This window comes from Dama dama, chromosome 2 (genome assembly GCF_033118175.1).
Source record: "Dama dama isolate Ldn47 chromosome 2, ASM3311817v1, whole genome shotgun sequence".
Taxonomy (NCBI): Eukaryota; Metazoa; Chordata; class Mammalia; order Artiodactyla; family Cervidae; genus Dama; species Dama dama.
Window position 1 is genome coordinate 22,982,014 of NC_083682.1, and position 20,557 is coordinate 23,002,570.

At 38.4% G+C, this 20,557-nt stretch overlaps 1 protein-coding gene across 1 annotated transcript; it reads left to right on the forward strand.

The window, feature by feature from the left end:
• The first annotated feature begins 2,700 nt into the window (after positions 1-2,700).
• Positions 2,701-3,636, forward strand: LOC133066593 (olfactory receptor 8B12-like). Its single transcript, XM_061157825.1, has one exon. The coding sequence runs from the start codon at positions 2,701-2,703 to the stop codon at positions 3,634-3,636; it is 936 nt and encodes a 311-aa protein (XP_061013808.1).
• The last annotated feature ends 16,921 nt before the right edge of the window (positions 3,637-20,557 follow it).

The window sequence follows — 20,557 nt, forward strand, 5'->3', positions numbered from 1 at the left end:
TTAGTATATAAAAGCTCCTGGTAAGAGATGCAGAGTACAACTTGCCTCTTTAGTCTCTATTTGAATGAAATTCCTTTCTGAAAACTGTTTGAGAATGTGTACGATTTACAGTAGCCAAGCCTGATGTCTAGAGACAAATTGGTTGCTGTCAGTAACATACAATAAGCATGATGTCCTTGGCTCCTGTGAAGTTTGGAGTTGGAGAGACCAGAGTTTGTGTTAAGATTCTGAAACCTACAAGCTGTGTGCCCATTTCACCTTTAAAGTGAAGATTAACAGGTCTAGCCTATTAATAGGTTGTTATAGATGGGGAAACAGTGGAAACAATGTCAGACTTTATTTCTTGGGGCTCCAAAATCACTGCAGATGGTGATTGCAGCCATGAAATTAAAAGACGCTTACTCCTTGGAAGGAAATTTATGACCAACCTAGATAGCATATTAAAAAGCAGAGACATTACTTTGCCAACAAAGGTCCATCTAGTCAAGGCTATGGTTTTTCCACTGGTCATGTATGGATGTGAGAGTTGGACTGTGAAGAAAGCTGAGCGCTATAAAATTGACGCTTTTGAACTGTGGTGTTGGAGAAGACTCTTGAGAGTCCCTTGGACTGCAAGGAGATCCAACCAGTCCATCCTAAAGATCAGTCCTGGGTGTTCATTGGAAGGACTGATGTTGAAGCTGAAACTCCAATACTTTGGCCACCTCATGCGGAGTTGACTCACTGGAAAAGACCCTGATGCTGGGAGGGATTGGGGGCAGGAGGAGAAGGGGATGACATAGGATGAGACGGCTGGATGGCATCACTGACTTGATGGACATGAGTTTGAGTAAACTCCGGGAGTTGGTGATTGACAGGGAGCCGGGCGTGCTGCAATTCATGGGGTTGCAAAGAGTCAGATGGACTTCCCTGGTGGCTCAGACGGTAAAAGCATCTGCCTACAATGTGGGAGACCTGGGTTCGATCCCTGGGTCGGGAAGGTCCCTGGAGAAGGAAATGGCAACCCACTCCAGTATTCTTGCCTGGAAAATCTCATGGACGGAGGAGCCTGGTGGGCTACAGTTCATGGGGCCGCAAAGAGTCGAACACGACTGAGCGACTTCACTTTCACTAAAGAGTCGGATACGACTGAGTGACTGAACTGAACTGATGAGGAATTAATGAGATAAAATTATTTGTGTGTTACTTTGGATCCTTCCTATGAGGTTTCTGGAACACAGTATAAGTGCTTAATGCAAAGTCTTAAGAATTATTTTTCCCACACTGCTTTGCTCCTCTTTGTTCTTAAAAAGATGTATCCTGAATAAAAGAATAGGTCATTAAAAGCCTTGTCAAACATTATCAGAGATGTAAACAAACATTTCTTCTTCCCTGGGGAAGGTGGTCTCTTGGAGCCGTAATCCCGAGGAGTCTCTTGTAATGAGGTCAAGTGAGATCTCTGATCCAGAATAAAAGTCTTCAGTTTCCTGTTATCTATGGGCATAAGGAAAGGCTGCTACTTCATCCCTGGAAGCTAGATAGGAGGCTCAGGGCAAAACCACAGTCAGAGAACATGTTCTTCTGCTCAGCAAGAGAAGCAAGATAAGCTAGAGGTTTTGATCCTTAAAGTTGAGAAGCAGAAGCAGAAGAATTTGAACTCTGAATTTTCACTTTCTTTTCACCAGGGCATTTGAGTTGCATGAAAGAGATAGATGAGAGCCAGCAGAACACAGAACTATGACACCAGACTGAAGGGTGAGTGGGTGTCTGCCTGACCTGGTCTATCCTGTGGCAGAGAGGTTACAAGATCATGCTCTGAGCCAGACCACCTGAGTTCACCTTCTGTTACAACTGGGATTTGTGCAAGTCACTTAAGTCCAGTGTCCTCATCAGTTACATGGAGATAACTATAATGCTATGCAGCATTTAGAACAATACCTATCCCAAAGTTAGAGCCGTGTAAGTGTTCCTTTTCTTTTTCGATAAAGTTTATCGATAAACTTTGCATTATGACTCCATTATTATTAGTGTGTGTGTGCATGCTCAGTCGTGTCTGACTCTTTGCAACCCCTGGACTGCAGTCCACCAGGCTCCTCTGTCCATGGAATTTCCCAGGCAAGAATACTGGAGTGGATTGCCATTTCCTGCTCCAGGGGATGTTCCTGAGCCAGAGATGGAATCCATGTCTTCTGTGTCTCCTGCATTGATAGGTGGATTCTTTACCACTGAGCCACCTGGGAAACCATCATTATTATTGTCATCACATAATCATTTCACAACCATTCCAACCAAAGACCCTGGGCACATGACTTCATCATCTTGCTCTGTTCAGTTTGAGACCCAGGGTGGAAGGTCTAGGCAGGGTTGAATAGCTTCCATGTCTCAAGAGCAACCCTAGAGAAGGGCCCCAGGTCTTACATACTTGACCAAGGGCTGTGGAGGGGAGGAAGTGCACAGAAGGGGTACAGGAAAAGGTGGCCGGATGAGTTCATGGGCTCTCTTTGGTTGTATCAGCCTTTACTCTGAAAGCAAATATCACCCACAGACAGTTACTAGGGTGGTTCATGGCACTTGGGGACCATGAAAACACAGTAGGTATGAAGAAATGCCATCTTCCTGAAATTAAAAAATCTCTCAGTTCAAATGCCATTCTCAAGACGGATTTTTTTCCTCTCTTTCTCTGAACAAATCTTTTCCCCTCACAGATCTTCCTAGAGGAGAATGGCCGAAGCGAACACCTCCTCTGTGACAGAGTTCATCCTCGCAGGCTTAACAGATCAGCCAGAACTCCAGATCCCCCTCTTCTTCCTGTTTCTGTGTTTCTACATGGTCACCGTAGTGGGCAACCTGGGCTTGATAACCTTGATTGGACTGAATTCTCACCTTCATATTCCCATGTACTTTTTCCTCTTCAACTTGTCCTTCATAGATTTTAGTTTCTCTACTGCCATCGTCCCTAAAATGCTGACAAGTTTCATCTCAGAGAAGAACTTCATTTCCTATGCAGGGTGTATGACTCAGCTCTTTTTCTTCTGTTTCTTTGTCTTTTCTGAATCCTTCATCCTGTCCGCAATGGCATATGACCGCTATGTCGCCATCTGTAAGCCCCTGGTGTACACGGTCACCATGTCTCCTCAGGTGTGTTTACTCCTTTTGTTGGGGGTCTATGGGATGGGAGTGTTTGGGGCTATGGCCCATACAGGAAATATAGTATTTCTGACTTTCTGTGGTAACAACCTTGTCAATCACTATATGTGTGACATCATTCCCCTCCTTGAGCTCTCCTGTAACAGCTCTCATGTAAATTTGCTGGTAGTCTTTATTGTTGTGACCACTGGCATTGGGGTGCCCATTGTTGCCATTTTTATCTCTTATGGTTTTATTCTTTCTAGCATTTTCCACATTAGCTCCACTGAGGGAAGGTCCAAGGCTTTGAGTACTTGCAGTTCGCACATACTTGCAGTCTCTCTTTTCTTTGGGTCAGGAGCTTTTATGTACCTCAAACCACCTTCTATTTTACCTCTTGATCAGGGAAAAGTGTCCTCCTTGTTCTATACCATTGTGGTGCCCATGTTCAATCCATTAATCTATAGCTTGAGGAATAAGGATGTCAAATTTGCCCTAAAGAAAACCTTGGACAGAATAACGTTGTCTTGAAGAAATATTAGAAATTGAGAAAAAGGATCCAATATTTTTCTATTGGAATGTTTGTTATTATTGTTGCTGTTATTTGGTGTGGACTTAAAGTTCCAGTGCATCCGTTCTGTCCAATATATAAAGGAGATTTAACTTTTTTCCAGGTGGATTCATCCTCCCTCACCCTCATTTCCCCTCTTCCTTCTTTATTTTACAGAAGTAGTTGCTATATTATAGACTATTCAATGTTGAGTGGGACTTTGGAATCATTTAATCCAGTGCCAGTGTATAATACATCACACTTTGGAGACTCAGAAATGTATGTTACCCAAGAATATAGAACTACCTGGTGCTACAGCTGGGACTGAAATCTCAGCTTGAATCCCAACCTAGTTTGTTTTCTTTATGCCATGTTTTCTTGCCTAATGTCTTTCTTGGAATATTCTACTTCGCATGTTTGTTGACCTAGCACATTTAACTTATGAATATGTTCACAGTAATTTCATGCTACTTCTCACAGGATAATTTTAATATATCACATTTTGTAAGAGAGTAGGAGGTGAAAGATTTTGTTGAGTTGGTCTTGGCAAAACGACAAGATCAGTTCTGATGAATTTTGTAGTGTGTGAGTGGGAAGTATGTTAGATTTCAGATAAATGCAAGATGGGCACCTCTGACTTGGTAGGTGGAGCTCTAGGGACAAAGTTTAGTGAATTAGAACTTCCAGGTGAGAGAAATATAATTTGATGGGGTATAAAGATGTAGGGTGGAGGTATTTCAACACTCATGGGTCAGAATTTGGAGTTTCATTTCAAGGGGTACCTTGGTTGTAGTCTGAGTTAACTGGGAGCTGTACTATCCAATACAATAGCCACTAGCCATATACAGTATCCAGTACTTGAAATGTGATCATCCAAATTGAGCCATGGTTTAAGTGTAAAATACACACTGGAGCTTTGAATAATTAATATGAAAACTAATGTAAAATACCTCATTGATTGTCTTTTATATTGACTACATGCTGAATTGACACTTTTGATCTACTATGTTGAATAAAAATGCAATTAAAATGAATTTCTCTGTTTAGTTTTTTAACATATCTATCTACCAGAAAGTTTACAATTACACAGGTGGCTTGCATTTTATTTCTTTATTTCTTGTAATATTTCTATTGTCTGGAGGATGGAACAGAGAAGTAGATGGCTGTGGGTACACATTTAGTTATCAGGGCAGCACCAAGCTACTTTACTGCTCTTTAGAAGAGGCAATTGCTATTGCATTTTCAGGCACTGCTGATTGCCATCACATTCTAATGATGAGGCAAATGGAGAAGAGATGTTGATTTCAGGATAAATTTTCAAAAACACAGTATTATTGAATGGAAAATGTGTGTGTGTGTGTGTGTGTGTGTGTGTGCGCGCGCGCACGCGAGCGCCCATGCGTGCACTATGTCGCTTCAGTTGTGTCTGACTCTTTGCAACCTCATAGACTGTAACCTGCCAGGCTCCTCTGTCCATGGGATTCTCCAGGCAAGAATACTGGAATGGGCTGCCATTTCCTCCTCCAGGGAATCTTCTGGATCCAGAAGATTGGATCCAATTGGGATCGAACCCAAATGTCTTAAGTCTCATGCACTGGCAGACAAGATCTTTACCACTAGTGCCTTCTGGGAAGCGTGGCATATGGGAAAGAGATATTGATCTCAGGAAAAATTTTATAAATACACAGTATTATTAATGGAAAATATAGATTTATATAAAAAATTCAAAAAAGAAAAAAAATTTGGTTTAAACTCACTAAACTCATTAGTGGTAAAATATCTTTGAGAATAACAAAAAGTGAAGTGCTAGGGAAATATTTTTACTTATAAATTTTCCCTTTCAGAAAGTTATTGTATTAGGAAATAAGGGAAGTTTGGATAAAACTTAGTTTTGCCCTTTGATTCTGGCCAATGTTGTTGCAATGAGAAGAATAAACATACAGAGGAGGACTGTACTTTAGATGAGATTGAATAGTTCTTTGAATTCAGGAGACCTAGAATTTAGGAATGGGGTTGGTATATTGGGGTATGCAGTACAAAGGAGTTAATGAAAGAAAACAGAAACCTTCACAAAAATTTTTGTAATTAACTTTCATATAGTAAAGTGCACAAATCATGTGTATAACTCATTGAACTTTTGCATATGTATATGTAACCACAACCTTATTCAAGATCTAAAACATTTCCATCCACATCAGAAAGTTTCCTCTTTCTCCTTTCCAGTAAAACTGTTTATGCTGCTATCAACAATGTCCAAAAGTTTCAGTTTCTCTACATCCTCATTAATACTCAACATTTTCATTCATCCTTTCAGGTCTTGTAGCAGAATGCCTTTTAATTGTAGTTTTCATTTTCCTGATGGGTAATGAGGTTGAGCACCTTTTAATAGTTTTATTGGCTATTTGGATATCTTCTGCAAAGTAATTATTGGAGTATTTTTCCCACTTGAAAATCAGAATTTTTAGTTGTTTTCTTATTACTTTAAAGAATTTTAAAAATTCTACATACAAGCCCATATATTTGCATGTGTGCTTATATATGTACATGCATGTATAACATATGTGTATATACAGGTAATATACATGTATATGTACATATAAACATATCTTTATGTCTGCCTGTACCTCCATCTCTCTCTATTATCTGTCTTCTCTCAGACTATGTCTCGCTTATTCTTAATGGTGTCTTTTGATTGCAGATGTTCTTATTTTTCATGGTTTGATTTATCAGCTTTGCGTCTAATGGTTAGTGCTGTGTCTTATTCAAGAGTTACTTTACTGTTCTTCCTGAGGCCAGAGGAGGAGGAATGCAAAAGGATATGAGTGAGAAAGAAGATGTAATAAACCCCTGGTGGGTTTGTCTCTGTCACCATTTTGGGTCCCTTGATCTTCTGGCTCTACCCTATGCTTACACTATCTCTGCTTCTATTTGATTGATGCTTTGCAGGGGTGGAGCACTTGGGGCATGAAAGTGCAGTATTTTAAGTATTTTCAGTTTAATAAACATGTATTTATTTTTTATGCTTTAAAAGGGGTTTTAGGAAGCTATAATTAGCATACAATTTAAACAAATTAAATTAGCACACAACTTAAATGTTTAAAATGTAATTCTGATACATGTTGACATATGTCTACACTCATGAAATCATCACCACAGTCTTGTCCCTTTGGGAATTCTTCCATTCCCCCCATTCTTTCTAGGTAACCACTGATCTGTTTTCTTTCTTTCATTTTCATTCTCAAGATTTTCTAAAAGTGTAATTGTACCGTATGTGTTCATTTTTGTCTGGTCTATGCCACTTGGTTTAAGTATTTTGAGATTCTTCCATGTTGTTGCATCTATTAATAATTCATTATTTTTTGTTGTTGAGTCGTGAGTCACTGAGTGAATGACTATACTGCTAACTACCGCTGCTATTACTAGCAGTATATATGGATACACCACTACCATTTGTTTGTTTCCCCTGTTGATGGCCATTTGGGTTGTGTCCAGTTTTGGGGCTACTACAAACAAAATTCTTGTGAACATCCATGTATGTGTCTTTGTATAGACAAAATCTTTCATCTTTCTTGAGTAATACACAGGAGTGGAACAGTGAGGTATGTCAGGTATATGTTTAATTTTTCAAAAACTTGCCAAACAGTTTTCCAAAGTGGTTGTGCCATTTTACACTCTCAGGAGTAGTGTTTAAGATTTTCTATTCCTGCACTTCCTCACCATACTTGGTATGGCCTACTTTTTAATTGAAAAGATTTTTAATAGGTGTGTCATGGTATCTCAATGTGGTTTTAGTTTGCATTTCCCTAGTGACTAAATGATGATGAGCATCTTTTCATGTGGCCATGTGTCATCCACCTGTCTTCTTTGGCTTTTTGCCCCATTTAAGAAAAAGTAGCTTATTTATTTTTTCTCATTGAGATGTCAAGGTTCTTTATATATTTTGAATTCTAGTCTTATGCTAAACATAAGATTTCTAAATGGTCTATGGTTTGCCTTTTCATTCTTACAGAAGATCTTAAGTTTGATTGAGATTGTATTCAATCTGTGGGTCTTTTGGGGGAGAACTCACATTTACTTTCCCCTCAGCAATAAATGGAGGACTCACTTTCCTACAGTCTCTGTAACATAGTATATGTTCAAAATTTCTCAACTTTTCCAACCTGATATGTGCAAAATAGTTTTTAAGCATTGTTATAATTTGGATTTCTCTTATAAATAGAAACATTGGAGATGTTTTCAGGTATTTAATGGCTGTTGGTGTTACTTCTTATATGGATGATCTTTTTACAACTTTCTCCCACTTTTCTGCTGGATTTTGATTTTCCCAATTTTTAGGAGAACTGTATATTTACTATATTAGTTTTTTGTCTGAGATATAAGTTGCATATATTTCCTCTCTATTTTGTGATTTGGCTTTTGACTTTCCTTAGGATATAAAATTTTTAAAGGTTTTAATTTTTTATTATTTCTCATATTTTAATCATCATTATAAATGCTTTCTTTCCTCTTAGGTTATAAAGAAATTCACTAATCTTTTCATAATGTTTGCATGCTTTTTAAAAATCTGAATGTCTGATCTTTTTAGAAATTGTACCAGTGTATGGTGTGAGGAATGGATCTAACTTTATCTTTTTCCATATGGCTATCCAGTTGTTCTATCACCATTTATAAAAAAAAGTCCGTTTCCCTGCTGACTTGAGCTGTTGCCTTCACTACATACTAAGTTTTATAGGCTCTTGAGATATTTCTGTATTTTCCATTCTGCTTTATTGGTCTGTAAGTCTACTCATAAGCCAATACCACACTGCTTTAATTATAGAAGCTTCACAACATTTTCCCATCTTGAAGCTACCTTCCACGTATTGTTCTTAGTTTTTTTAGGGTTTTCCTGGATATTCATTTTAAGCCATAACTTTTATAATTAATCTGTCTAATTCTAGAAAAAACTGATGGCATATTTATTTACTGCATCTTAAACTTATAAGTAAACTTAGGGAGGGTTGGCATTTTTGGATATTCAGACTTCTCACCACGACGCGTGGTATGCCTTCCCATTTTCTTCAGGTCGACTTTAGTAACATTTAGGAATGTTTTGTCGGAGAAGGCAATGGCACCCCACTCCAGTACCCTTGCCTGGAGAATTCCATGGACAGAGGAGCCTGGTGGGCTGCAGTCCATGAGGTCGCCAAGAGTCAGACACGACTGAGCGACTTTACTCTCACTTTTCACTTTCATGCATTGGAGAAGGAAATGGCAACCCACTCCAGTGTTCTTGCCTGGAAAATCCCAGGGACGGCGGAGCCTGGTGGATCGCCGTCTGTGGGGTCACACAGAGTCAGACATGACTGAAGTGACTTAGCAGCAGCAGGAATGTTTTGTAATTTTCCTCATTTATGTTTGAACATTTCTAATTAGATTTATGCTTAGGAATTCTATTTTGTTATTATAACAAGGGTTCTAGCTTTCACATAATATTCTGATTAGTGTTTATATATATGAATTCTACTGAATTATATGTTAACTTTATACTTTAATATAATCGTTTTTTGTAGAAGTTTTTCCAGGAATTCCCCTCAGATTTTCCCATTAATGCTGATTAAATTTCTATAAATAGAGATAATTTTGGCTGTTTCCTTTTAAGTCTTAGCCTCTAATTCCTTTCCCATTTATAATTGCATTTCTAATACTTTTAATACAATGTTAAGTAATAGTGGAGACTGTAGGCATCTTGGTTCTACTCCTAGTTCTAATTAGAGATGTCTCAAGGGTTTCAAATTAAGTTGCTGGCTTTTGATCTGAGTTTTACATATTTTTTCATCTTATAGAGGTATCATTCTCTAAAAATACTTTAAAAGCATGAGTGGATGTTGAATTTTGTCAATTGCTTTTTATCTTCTTTGGGATTTTATTCTCTCAAAATTTCCTCATCTTTTTTTATATCTTTAATATCTCCAATCTCTATAGACTTCTTTTGCTGAATATATGCAATCCTACTTTACCTTTAAAAACTCCCTTAATTAAAAAAAAAAAAAAAACTTCCTTTGATACTCATTCTCTTCTGCCTTTTCTGTCCACATTCAGTCTCAACAATATATATATTTTAAAAAATGTTATATAGTCCTCCAATGTCTCCCTTTGTATCCCAGTGCCAGAATGTAACACTTCTGTTCAGATGCACTTGTATTTTAAAATCTAATTTTTCCTTGCCGGTGAAAACTTCACATCTGGTTTTCAGGGCATTCTTAGACCCTAGGTTTAGCTCCTATCTATGTGCCTTGATTACTGTCCTGAAATTTAGGCACGAGACCACCAGGTGTAAGGATTCACTATCCGACTTGAATTTGAAGGTGTTATGACCACTCCAATTTTTCAATAGGTATGAAGTTTCAGTTTGGCATGATGAATAAATTCCAGAGACCTGTTGTACAATACTGTACCTATAATTAACAATGCTGTATCACACACTTAAAAATTTAAGAGGGCAGACCTCATGTTAAGTGATCTTACCACAATCAAAACAAAACAACTAAGATACAAAAACAAGAAACATAACATAAAAAAACCTCACTACATTCCACGTCATTTTATGAACAAATACATAGCATTATTTATGAAAATAAATTCTAGAAAAAAATGCACCATCATTCAGTTAACACCATGTTTTAAAGGAAACTTTTTACAGCAACTGGGTATAATTTTTCAATACTTCTTCAAATGCAGAAATGACGGGATTATGGAATAATTATTGAATAAAAGCATGAATCATTCATATAGTGAACTTCTACCTTAGCCAAAATAATAAAGGATATGTACTTGGATTCTTGGCCTCCAAAAATGAGGTATCTTTAGAAAAATGTCACCATGGCTATGTGTGATTCTTCCCTGCTGTCTCTACACGGCACATTACTGCTTCCATGGAGTTAATGGTAATACAGCATTTACTTCTCTCACAGATTTTAAACCATTTTAAGGCAGATTTCATTGTTACTTGATAAGGCAAAATCTTTGGTAGCTTTGAAGTGTCTGAACAATTTTACTGAGAAAGGTAATGTGGTGAGGGGCTTTGTAGGTTAAGTGTGTTAGGACCCTAACCAACCCACATATTGTGTTACTGAAATTTGCCATTATTGCTGAGAATCAGCATAGGGATTTCCAACTAGAGTCAACTTTGCATCCCATCTACGGCTCTGGAAGAGGGTCTTCCGCTTCTCTTCTTGGATAGCGGGTATAGAAATTCTGGACAGAAGTCTAAATGAGCACTGTTTGTGAAAACTACATTTTTTTGTTTCTTTTGCAGATACTTCTCCTAGGAGAGCACCCGAGGGACGCGTCTTTGGGTTCCAGCCAGACCTTGATATGTATATACATGTAAAAGAAGCCCCCCTTTAAATATCATGCTATGATCTCAGTGTCATGGACAGATGATGTGTCCTTTCTACAAATGGAGGGAACTATCTGGGCAAAGCCTTGATGTGAAACCATGGTCTTTGGCTCAGAATTGATTCCAGGATAATGCAGGCATTAATTTTCTGGACATCACAGGAAAAAGAAGTATACAGGCTTAGGGCACTCCTCTTCCTACACCATGCAAGCCTTTTTCCTTTCAGGGAGAGTAGACTGTAGGATTCCGTACTGCTAACACTAAGCTGAACAAGGGTGAGTGGTTGCATGGCAGCATCCTATGTCTCTCTTTGTCCTTGTTTCTAACATGAAGCCCTGAAATCCGAGGGTTTGGGAACTACTTCTTGCTCTAATTTTGTTCTGGGGTGAGGGGGTGACTGAAACGATGGAGTCAGAGATCGTGATATCTCTAGGTCTCTTTCCAGTTCTCATCCCTTCTTCAAGATGTGTTTCCTAAGCAACCTGGGAAATACTGAACCTCTCTGAGATGCTGCACCTCTGTCTATGCTGTGAGGATGGGCTTCCAGCGCACACTCCAGTTGTAGCTCACCCTGAGTCCCCGGCCTCCCTGAGCTACTGACTGTTGGGACATTTTTCAAACAGGGGGTTGTATTCACAAATGTAGAAAGACACAGGAAGGCATCCTCCTATGTTAAGACTAGTCATTCTTCTGTTATGACAATAGAAATTCTCATCTCTGAGTTATGGAATGTTGGCCTGTAAAGAGATTTTTTCCTCCTACTTACAGAAATGACTTCCCTGAAGAGATAGGCTCTGGGAAATGTATCTACTGTGACTAATTTTACATATTTCACAAATGGACAACAACTCCACCCCACACTCTTCTCCTTGTTCCTAGAGCTTGGGTCACTTTTACTGGGCGGGATACTCTCCTCAACATTCTCATGAGCTCATCTTAGATCTCTCCTATCTTTTTTGTCATTTCCCTTAAAATGATAATGAATTCTGCATCAGAGAGTTCATTATCACTAACTTGACATGCAAGATTCTATTCTGTCCTTCTGCTTCTCTGTCATTGGTGATCACTGTCTTATTACTTGCAGCCTGGGGCCACCATGGAATATGTGTCCCTCAGATCTGCTCTCGGCTGATACTTGGTTTGTATCAGGTTAGATCCTAGTGGGGTAATACCCCACTCAGTGATAATGGGACCAAACACCATCAACCACTGCACGTGCTGTTAAGCTGCTTCTCATCAACATCTCTTTTATCGGCACTTCTTTCACAAGCTGGTGGATTCTGTAGCCATGAGCATCAGACTGACCATCTTCATCTCTCATGTACTTGTGGTTTCCACCAGCCTCCATTTTCTCTATCCTGAGGCAGAGACAAAAGCTGTTTTTATTTTCTCTGAATCAAGGAAATGTTGTTAAAACCTCATCCAGATGTCTCTAGTGTTCTTGTCTACTCCAACAACCCACAGGACAGAGTGACAGGTGTGAGCCAAAGACTATGGTCGACAACTGCACATCTCTGTGCCTCTCTTTCCTCACACAAAACTTAGCAGAGTTGAGTGCCCTGTCCCTTCTCGGAATTCAGGAACGTTATTGAAAGTAAGAAGTGCTGGTGAATTGTTCTAGAGCAGTGCCCACCTTTTCTCTTGAAGTGACATATGGTTTGGGAAAGCAGGCTCCTCAAATAGATCTGGTTTTATGTATTTGCCTAATGACCTAGGTTCCTATAAACAGGGTTGGTCACTGACCAATACATGCAAACAGCTGGGCTGAAGGAGAATAGTCTCTGAGAAACTGTATTCTTTACGTTTCAAGTTACTTTTTCAAGACGATTTGAAAAGTACATATTTCAACAGTAAAGCAGTTTTGAGCTATATTTATGGAACTTTGGAAGCAAGAATTTAACATACAACTGTGCGCATATGTAAAATAAGTAATTATATGTTTATTCACAAGAGGCAACCTGGTTTGAGCAATTATTGCTCTTCTCTGCAAATGGCCAAATTCTCTCTGGCCCAAAGCAGACGATTCCTCGAAAATGGGTACCTGTCCCTCCATGCCCTAGGAGAGTAAAGAATGGGAAGAAACTTTTCTCTTTATCCATATACTGTATTTCTCTTCCCTAAGGGAGAGGAGTGACTGATGAAGCTGCGAAACTGAACTGCGAATGAATGGCCCAGTCCCCTTTGGGCCTCTTTAAAGGACTGGCCTGTCCCCTGGGCCAAGACTTGTCTCCTCCTTCATGTGTTGCTTCCCAGGTGTTGCTAGTGGTAAAGAACATGCCTACCAGTGCAGGCAGATGTAAGAGACAAGGGTTTGAACCCTGGGTCAGGAAGATCCCCTGGAGGAGGGCATGGCAACCCACTCCAGTATTCTTGCCTGGAGAATCCCATGAACAGAGGAGCCTGGAGGACTACAGTCCATAGGCTGTATGGGTCTATGACTACAGTCCATGGGCTGGACTCTTTGTATCCGCAAAGAGTTGGACACAACTTAGAGACACAGCAAGCGTCACCTGTCCCTTAATAGGGAAGGCCTGATGTTGTCCATCTTTCCTGTGCCTGGGTTCATCAGGCTTATCTAGGGAAGGCAACGAGGGAATTAGAGAAACTCTCCTTGGCTGCAGAACTAAGCTGTATCCTCTAACTTTACTAGTATGAAGCTGATCTTTTGATTTCCCTTCTGTGAGGCTCCTGTGTCTCATTTCTCAGTTCTCTGCTGAACGTGCAAAGAGTGGGAAGAGTGATTATCATTCTTTACAGCTCCAACAATCTCCCTGTCGTATACTCAGTGATTCAGCCCAAACTATCACTTGACTTTGTCCATACATACGCATATTTTCATATGCAAGGCTTTATTGGGCTTCCAGTTTTTGGTTTTCTTCAGTTGGTCTGCCTGTGATGCCCTCCTCCAACCTCTGCTGTGAACCCTCTCATTATTCAGGACTCATAGCAATACATTTCTAGTATATTGTACGCTTGATAACACATTTTCTTAGCAACAATATAATAGTTACATATAGTGAGACATGGTTTCAGGGTGATGATTTAAAGTAAAATAAATTAAAAATGTGGCCATTAATTTGCTATAAAGACAAAAGCATACCATGTACTAAAATATATAAGTCTTTTCCAACAAAAACCAAACCTTAACTTTATGCAATGGATTGATTACCTAAGGGGACTCAACAGGTTATAAAGTGCAATTAGGTGGCACATGAAAAATAGACCTCTATGACTAGATATTCAAAATGGTGTTCATAGACTTACGACTGCCAAGACGGGGTGGTGGGGGAAGGAAGAACTGGGAGTCTGGGGTTAGCAGAGGCAAATTGTTATAGATATGATGGCTAAACAACCAAGGTTTACTGTATAGCAAGAAGGCTGTATTCTATATCCTGTGATGAACCATAATGGAAAAGAATATGAAAAAGAATATATATATATATGTATACATATACATACACATGTGTGTGTATGTATATATATATTTAAATATTTAACAGCTGAATTTAGTAAAGGCAAAGGAACCAGAGATCAAATTGCCAACATCTGCTGGATCATTAAAAAAGCAAGAGAGTTCCTGAAAAACATCTATTTCTGCTTTATTGACTATGCCAAATCCTTTGACTGTGTGGATCACACAATAAACTGTGGAAAATTCTGAAAGAGATGGGAATACAAGGCCACCTGACCTGTCTCTTGAGAAATCTGTTTGTAGGTCAGGAAGCAAATTAGAACTGGACATGGAACAACAGACTGGTTCCAAATAGGAAAAGGAGTATGTCAAGGCTGTATATTGTCACCCTGCTTAATTAACTTATATGCAGAGTACATCATGAGAAACACTGGGCTGAATGAAGCACAAGCTGGAATCAAGATTGCAGGGAGAAATATCAATAACCTCAGATATGCAGATGACACCACCTTTATGGCAGAAAGTGAAGAAGAACTAAAGAGCCTCTTGATGAAAGTGAAAGAGGAGAGTGAAAAAGTTGGCTTAAAGCTCAACATTCAGAAAACTAAGATCATGGCATCCAGTCCCATCACTTCATGGCAAATAGATGGGGAAACAGTGGAAACAGTGGCTGACTATTTTTTTAGGCTCCAAAATCACTGCAGATGGTGATTGTAGCCATGAAATTAAAACATGCTTACTCCTTGGAAGGAAAGTTATGACCAACCTAGATAGCATATTAAAAAGCAGAGACATTACTTTGCCAACAAAGGTCAGCTAGTCAAAGCTATGGTTTTTCCAGTGGTCATGTATGGATGTGAGAGTTGGACTATAAAGAAAGGTGAGTCCCGAAGAATTGATGCTTTTGAACTGTGGTGTTGGAGAAGACTCTTGAGAGTCCCTTGGACTTCAAGGAGGTCCAACCAGTCCATCCTAAAGGAGATCAGTCCTGAATATTCATTGGAAGGATTGATGTTGAAGCTGAGACTTCAACACTTTGGCCTCCTGATGCGAAGAGCTGACTCATTTGAAAAGAGCCTGATGCTGGGAAAGATTGAAGGCAGGAAAAGAAGGGAATGACAGAGGATGAGATGGTTGGATGGCATCACTGACTCAATGGACATGAGTTTGGGTAAACTGCGGGAGTTGGTTATGGACAGGGAGGCCTGGTGTGCTGCAGTCCACGGTGTCCCAAAGAGTCAGACACAGCTGAGCGACTGAATTGAACTGAACTGAAATATTTAACTAAGTCACTTTGCTGTATAGCAGAAATGAAATACAACATTGTAAATCAACTATACTTCAATAAAATTTTTGGAAAGAGATTAATGGATAATAAAATAGAAAATTCCTTCTCATAAAAAAAATAAAATCAAGTTCTTAATACTGACCACTTAAAACATAAGTGCTATGCTTGCTATATGCTAAATAAGCATTTGAATAAGAGTAAAATCATCATTTTTAATACACATTAAAAAGAACTTGGAGGTGAATAGATAGCCTGCATTATTTTATACATTTGCTCCTATAACAGTATTCCCATCTATAGGGGCATATTCCTAAGCAGCCACAGTGAAATCTTTAGTCACTGAGTGGTCACTGCATGCTAGGCATTGTCCATGAACCAGGATAGTGATCTCTTCACCCACCTGACAGTGAGCTAAGTGAGTTTCTAGCCCCTATCTCACTGTATTTTTGATGGGACCAAACTTGTTACCTCCTGCATTAGTCCAGGTCCTTTGTGAAGCAAGATGCCAAGACAAGGTTAAATGTGTAACATCTGTCAGGGCATATGAGGCAGGAGCTAGTGGAAGCTGGGGGAGATATTAGACTGGTGAGGTTGATGGTAAGGCACAGAGAATTCTTGAGCCAAATCCCATGGGAGGGGTCCCATATCTAGCAAGAACATGCTTGCTTAAAAAATCCCTGTTCTTTTCAGTCATTTTAGCTGGGAGCAGCTAAAATGTGGGAACACGGCATTAGTACTAGTGTAGTGATAGTCAATTTCAGAGTGCAGAGACAGGGCTGATTGGCTGTTCACACTTCCTGAAGCAGTAGATCTGAGATGTGAATGTTCATATCACCACCAGGAACTCAAATACAAAATATGCTTCGGGACTTCCCTGGTGTCCCAGTAGCTAAGACTCTAAGCTCCCAAAGCAGAGGGCCCAGGTTTGATCCCTGGGCAAGGAACAAGGTCTGTCACCCTGCAAATAATGATCCCTTGTGCTGCAACTAAGACCCGGCAAAGCCAAATAAATACATAAATTAAAAAAAAATACAATGTTTATTTCACTAAAAATTATTTTAAAAGATAATTCACTGTTTAAAGCAAAAAAAAATGAGAACAATGTGCTATGGTGTTTATTACATATGAAGAAATAAAAAATATGACAGTGATCACAAAAGGATGGAAAGGAAAATGAAAGTATACTTTTTAAAGGTTTTTAATATTTACAGAGTTATAAGCTTTTATTTCAAGATAGATTTTGGTAAGATAAAGTAACATATTGTCATCATTATTAGAAACCACTATTAAAATGTGATACAGTTAATAAGCCAACAGAGGAGAGAGAAAGTTCTCAGGGCTCCCCAGGCAGCACAGTGGTATAGGACCCGCCTGCCAATGCAGGAGACGCAGGTCCAATCCGTGGGTCAGGAAGATCCCCTGGAGGAGGAAATGGCAACCTACTTCGGTATTCTTGCCTGGAGAATCCTATGGCTAGAGGATCCTGGTAGTCTACAGTCCATGGGTGCTGCAGGGTTGGACACGACTGAGCACATGGCACACTCAGATAATTTGAAGAAGGCAGGAAAAGATGGGAGGAAAGGAACAAAGATCAGATGGGATGAGAAGAAAACAAACAGCAAGACTGTGGGTTTAATTCAATAAATACCCTGAATATAAATAGTCTAAACATGCCAATTAGAAGACAGGAAAAGTTGCACTGGATAAAGAAAAATTTAAAATTCTATTATATGCAGTTTAAATAAATCACATTTCAAATGAAAATGAGATATTTTCTTAAAGCAGAGGATGGACAAAGATATGCTGTGTAAGAATTAATGATAAGAAATCTGAAAGAGCTATACATTTCTGATACAGTATACTTTAGGACTTGCAATATCAACAAACATAATGAGTATATTTCACAGTAATTCAAGTATAAAGCAATAAGAACACGTAATTCTAAATGTATTATACAGAACACATTTAACACCACCTAATAACAGACCTTCAAATACATAAAGCAAATACTGACAGAATGGAAAGGAGATACAGAAAAATTCACAGTTAAAGTTGGAGGGTCAATGCTCCCCTTTCAGTAATTGATAAATCAAGTAGAGAGAAAATCATTATAGACAAGAAGACATGAATAGCTATCAAATGACAGGAACAAAATGACATTCATGCAACATTCCACTCAACAACAGAATACAGAATTTTTTTTTTGCTTTTATTTATTTATTTATTATATATATCAAAATTTTTTTTTTTGATTAGTTGGAGGCTAATTACTTCACAACATTTCAGTGGGTTTTGTCATACATTGATATGAATCAGCCATAGAGTTACACGTATTCCCCATCCCAATCCCCCCTCCCACCTCCCTCTCCACCAGATTCCTCTGGGTCTTCCCAGCATACTAACACATATATATGGAATTTAGAAAGATGGTAATGATAACCCTATATGCAAAACAGAAAAAGAGACACAGAAGTACAGAATTTTTTTCAAGTGTCAATGGACAACTCACCAAGATCAACCATATGCTAGGACATTAAACTAGCTTCAACAAGTTTGGAAGAACTGAAAGCATACGGAGTATATTCTCTGACTACTGTGTAATTAAATTTTAGAAACTAAGAACAAATCACTGCAAAAATTGTGGTAAGAGATAAGATCATGGAAGAACAGGATTTAGTATCTCTATGGTTTGGAAGAGAAGGAAAGAGAAGAAAGAAGCACAAATTAAAACTAACTAAAAATTTGAACCTGGGAACCACGAGCAGGATAGCAGAAATGGAGAAATAAGGAGTGGAGAGGATAAGGAGCTAGATTTTAGACTAGATGATAAAATGTTGGCAAAAATCTTCAAAAGGAAATGGTAAGTAAAAAAAAAATTGGCGGTGGAGAAGCAGAGCTTGTGAGAAAGGGGTCAAAATACAAATTAGGATACTCTGATTACAGAGGAATGGTGAACTGTTCCAGGCAGAAATACTTAAGGACAGAAGAATCAAAGGCTGAGTAAATATTTCTTGAATTCATGAATTCACAGAAGCCAAAAAATAAAAGAAAAAAGAGAGAATTTCTCTCTCTTTTTTGAGAATTAATGTGTGAGAATTAACGTGAGAATTAATGACTGTTTCTGTGAGAATTAATGACTGTTTCTGTGCATCCAAGGGGAAGAAGGAGAAATGAAAATGAATTTAAAATTGAACTCTTGCATTCCAATTTACTTCTTCTGTACAACTGTTAATCTATCCATTGTCCTTAAATGTTTGGAAGAATCCAGTATTAAAGCCTGGAATTTCCTTTGTAGGAAGGATTTTCATAACAAATTAAATTCTTTAATAGATTTAATACTATTCAGACTTCTGTTTCTTCTTTTCTAAGTTTTACTAATTTCTATCTTTTAAAGATATTCCAGTTCCTCTAAGTGAACAACTTTCACAATATTTCTTTACATTTGAGGATTAATGAATGTGTGTATTGTACATTCTCCGAGTGAGTATGTTATAATCCATGTCTTACATAATATTTTAGTGTTAGCAGCAGATTGACAAGGAATGTATTATACAGAGATTCAAGTTGTGGAAAAGAGTTCTGTGACAAAAGTAACTTGATCAAGAATATTTATTTCTATGTTTCTCTCTGCTTGTACTGGAACGAGTGAATGGTGAAAATGACTTTAGAGAAGTCCTGATTCACTTGAAATAAAACCTTTATGCATTTAAAATAAAATTCCCATGGAAACTGTCTCTGAAGTTACAAAAACCTCAGAAAAATTTTTCCTAGTGTTGCATGCCTTTCCATGCCTGCAAGAACTCTCTAAAATTCCTAGAGGAAAGTGAATGTTTAATGAATCCCTAAGGACTTCTTTGCCCTTGAGTCTTAAGAAGAGCTTATTTTTGGTGCTTATTTTTACTTCTTGATAATGGATTATTTTCTGTATTTCTTAAACAAGTGAAGTGGGATTGAGAACAGGAACTGGGGTTCTTTTGAGTCACTCTGGGCTGTAGACAATTCTCAGTGTAAATAAGATGGACGAGACCCCATCACTGCTGTCTCAGCAAGTCTTCATTGATATATGTGCACATATATCAATACTCACAGTGGTTTTAGTTGGACTTGCTTGGAGGAAAGTGGACTTCTGCTTTTATGTTTTGATTTCATAACTTCCCCAAGAGGATTCTAGCCTTTAACTTGGACCCCAAATATAACTAATCTGCAGACTTCCCCAGTAGAAATTTAATTTTTTGGATAGAAAATCTATGATTTTTAATATTTAAAAGTCCCTGGCAAAGCATATAGAATGCTAATTGGTACTCAAAATGTTATTAGGCTTTATATTAGTTTCAGTTAAAAATCTACATTGTGTGATTGTCATTGTCTGAAACTGCAGCAAGGTCTTTAGCCCCTCTATCCTGTTACTATGATCAGGATTTTCTCCCTCACAGCCAGCAATCTGGGTTAAAATACTGCATTTAAAGTGCAGGTCATAAGCGTGATGCCTAGGTTGGAAAGGTGCTACATTAAACCACGAACACATCATGTTTTGTTAGAGTAACTGTTCGTATCAAGAGAAGTTTTTTAGGTGTCTTTCAAATTATCACTAAAATGTCAGATTTATCTATTTAAAGTTGAAATCTGTAGCCTTTTTCTTTTCTATTCCATTCCCTTACTTTCCTTTTCTTCATCACAATCCTCATGTTACTTTTTACCTCTTTCTTTCGTGTATTTTTTTATCTTCTGCAATTTGAATGAAAGCTCCAAGAGGGCAAGAATCCTTTTTTGGTTTTGCTTTTTCACTGAAGAATCGCCGGGTCTTAGAGGGCTTCAGAGACA

Excerpts from the sequence above, each read along its gene's own strand:
- LOC133066593 (XM_061157825.1), top strand. The coding sequence starts at position 2,701 with ATGGCCGAAGCGAACACCTCCTCTGTGACAGAGTTCATCCTCGCAGGC.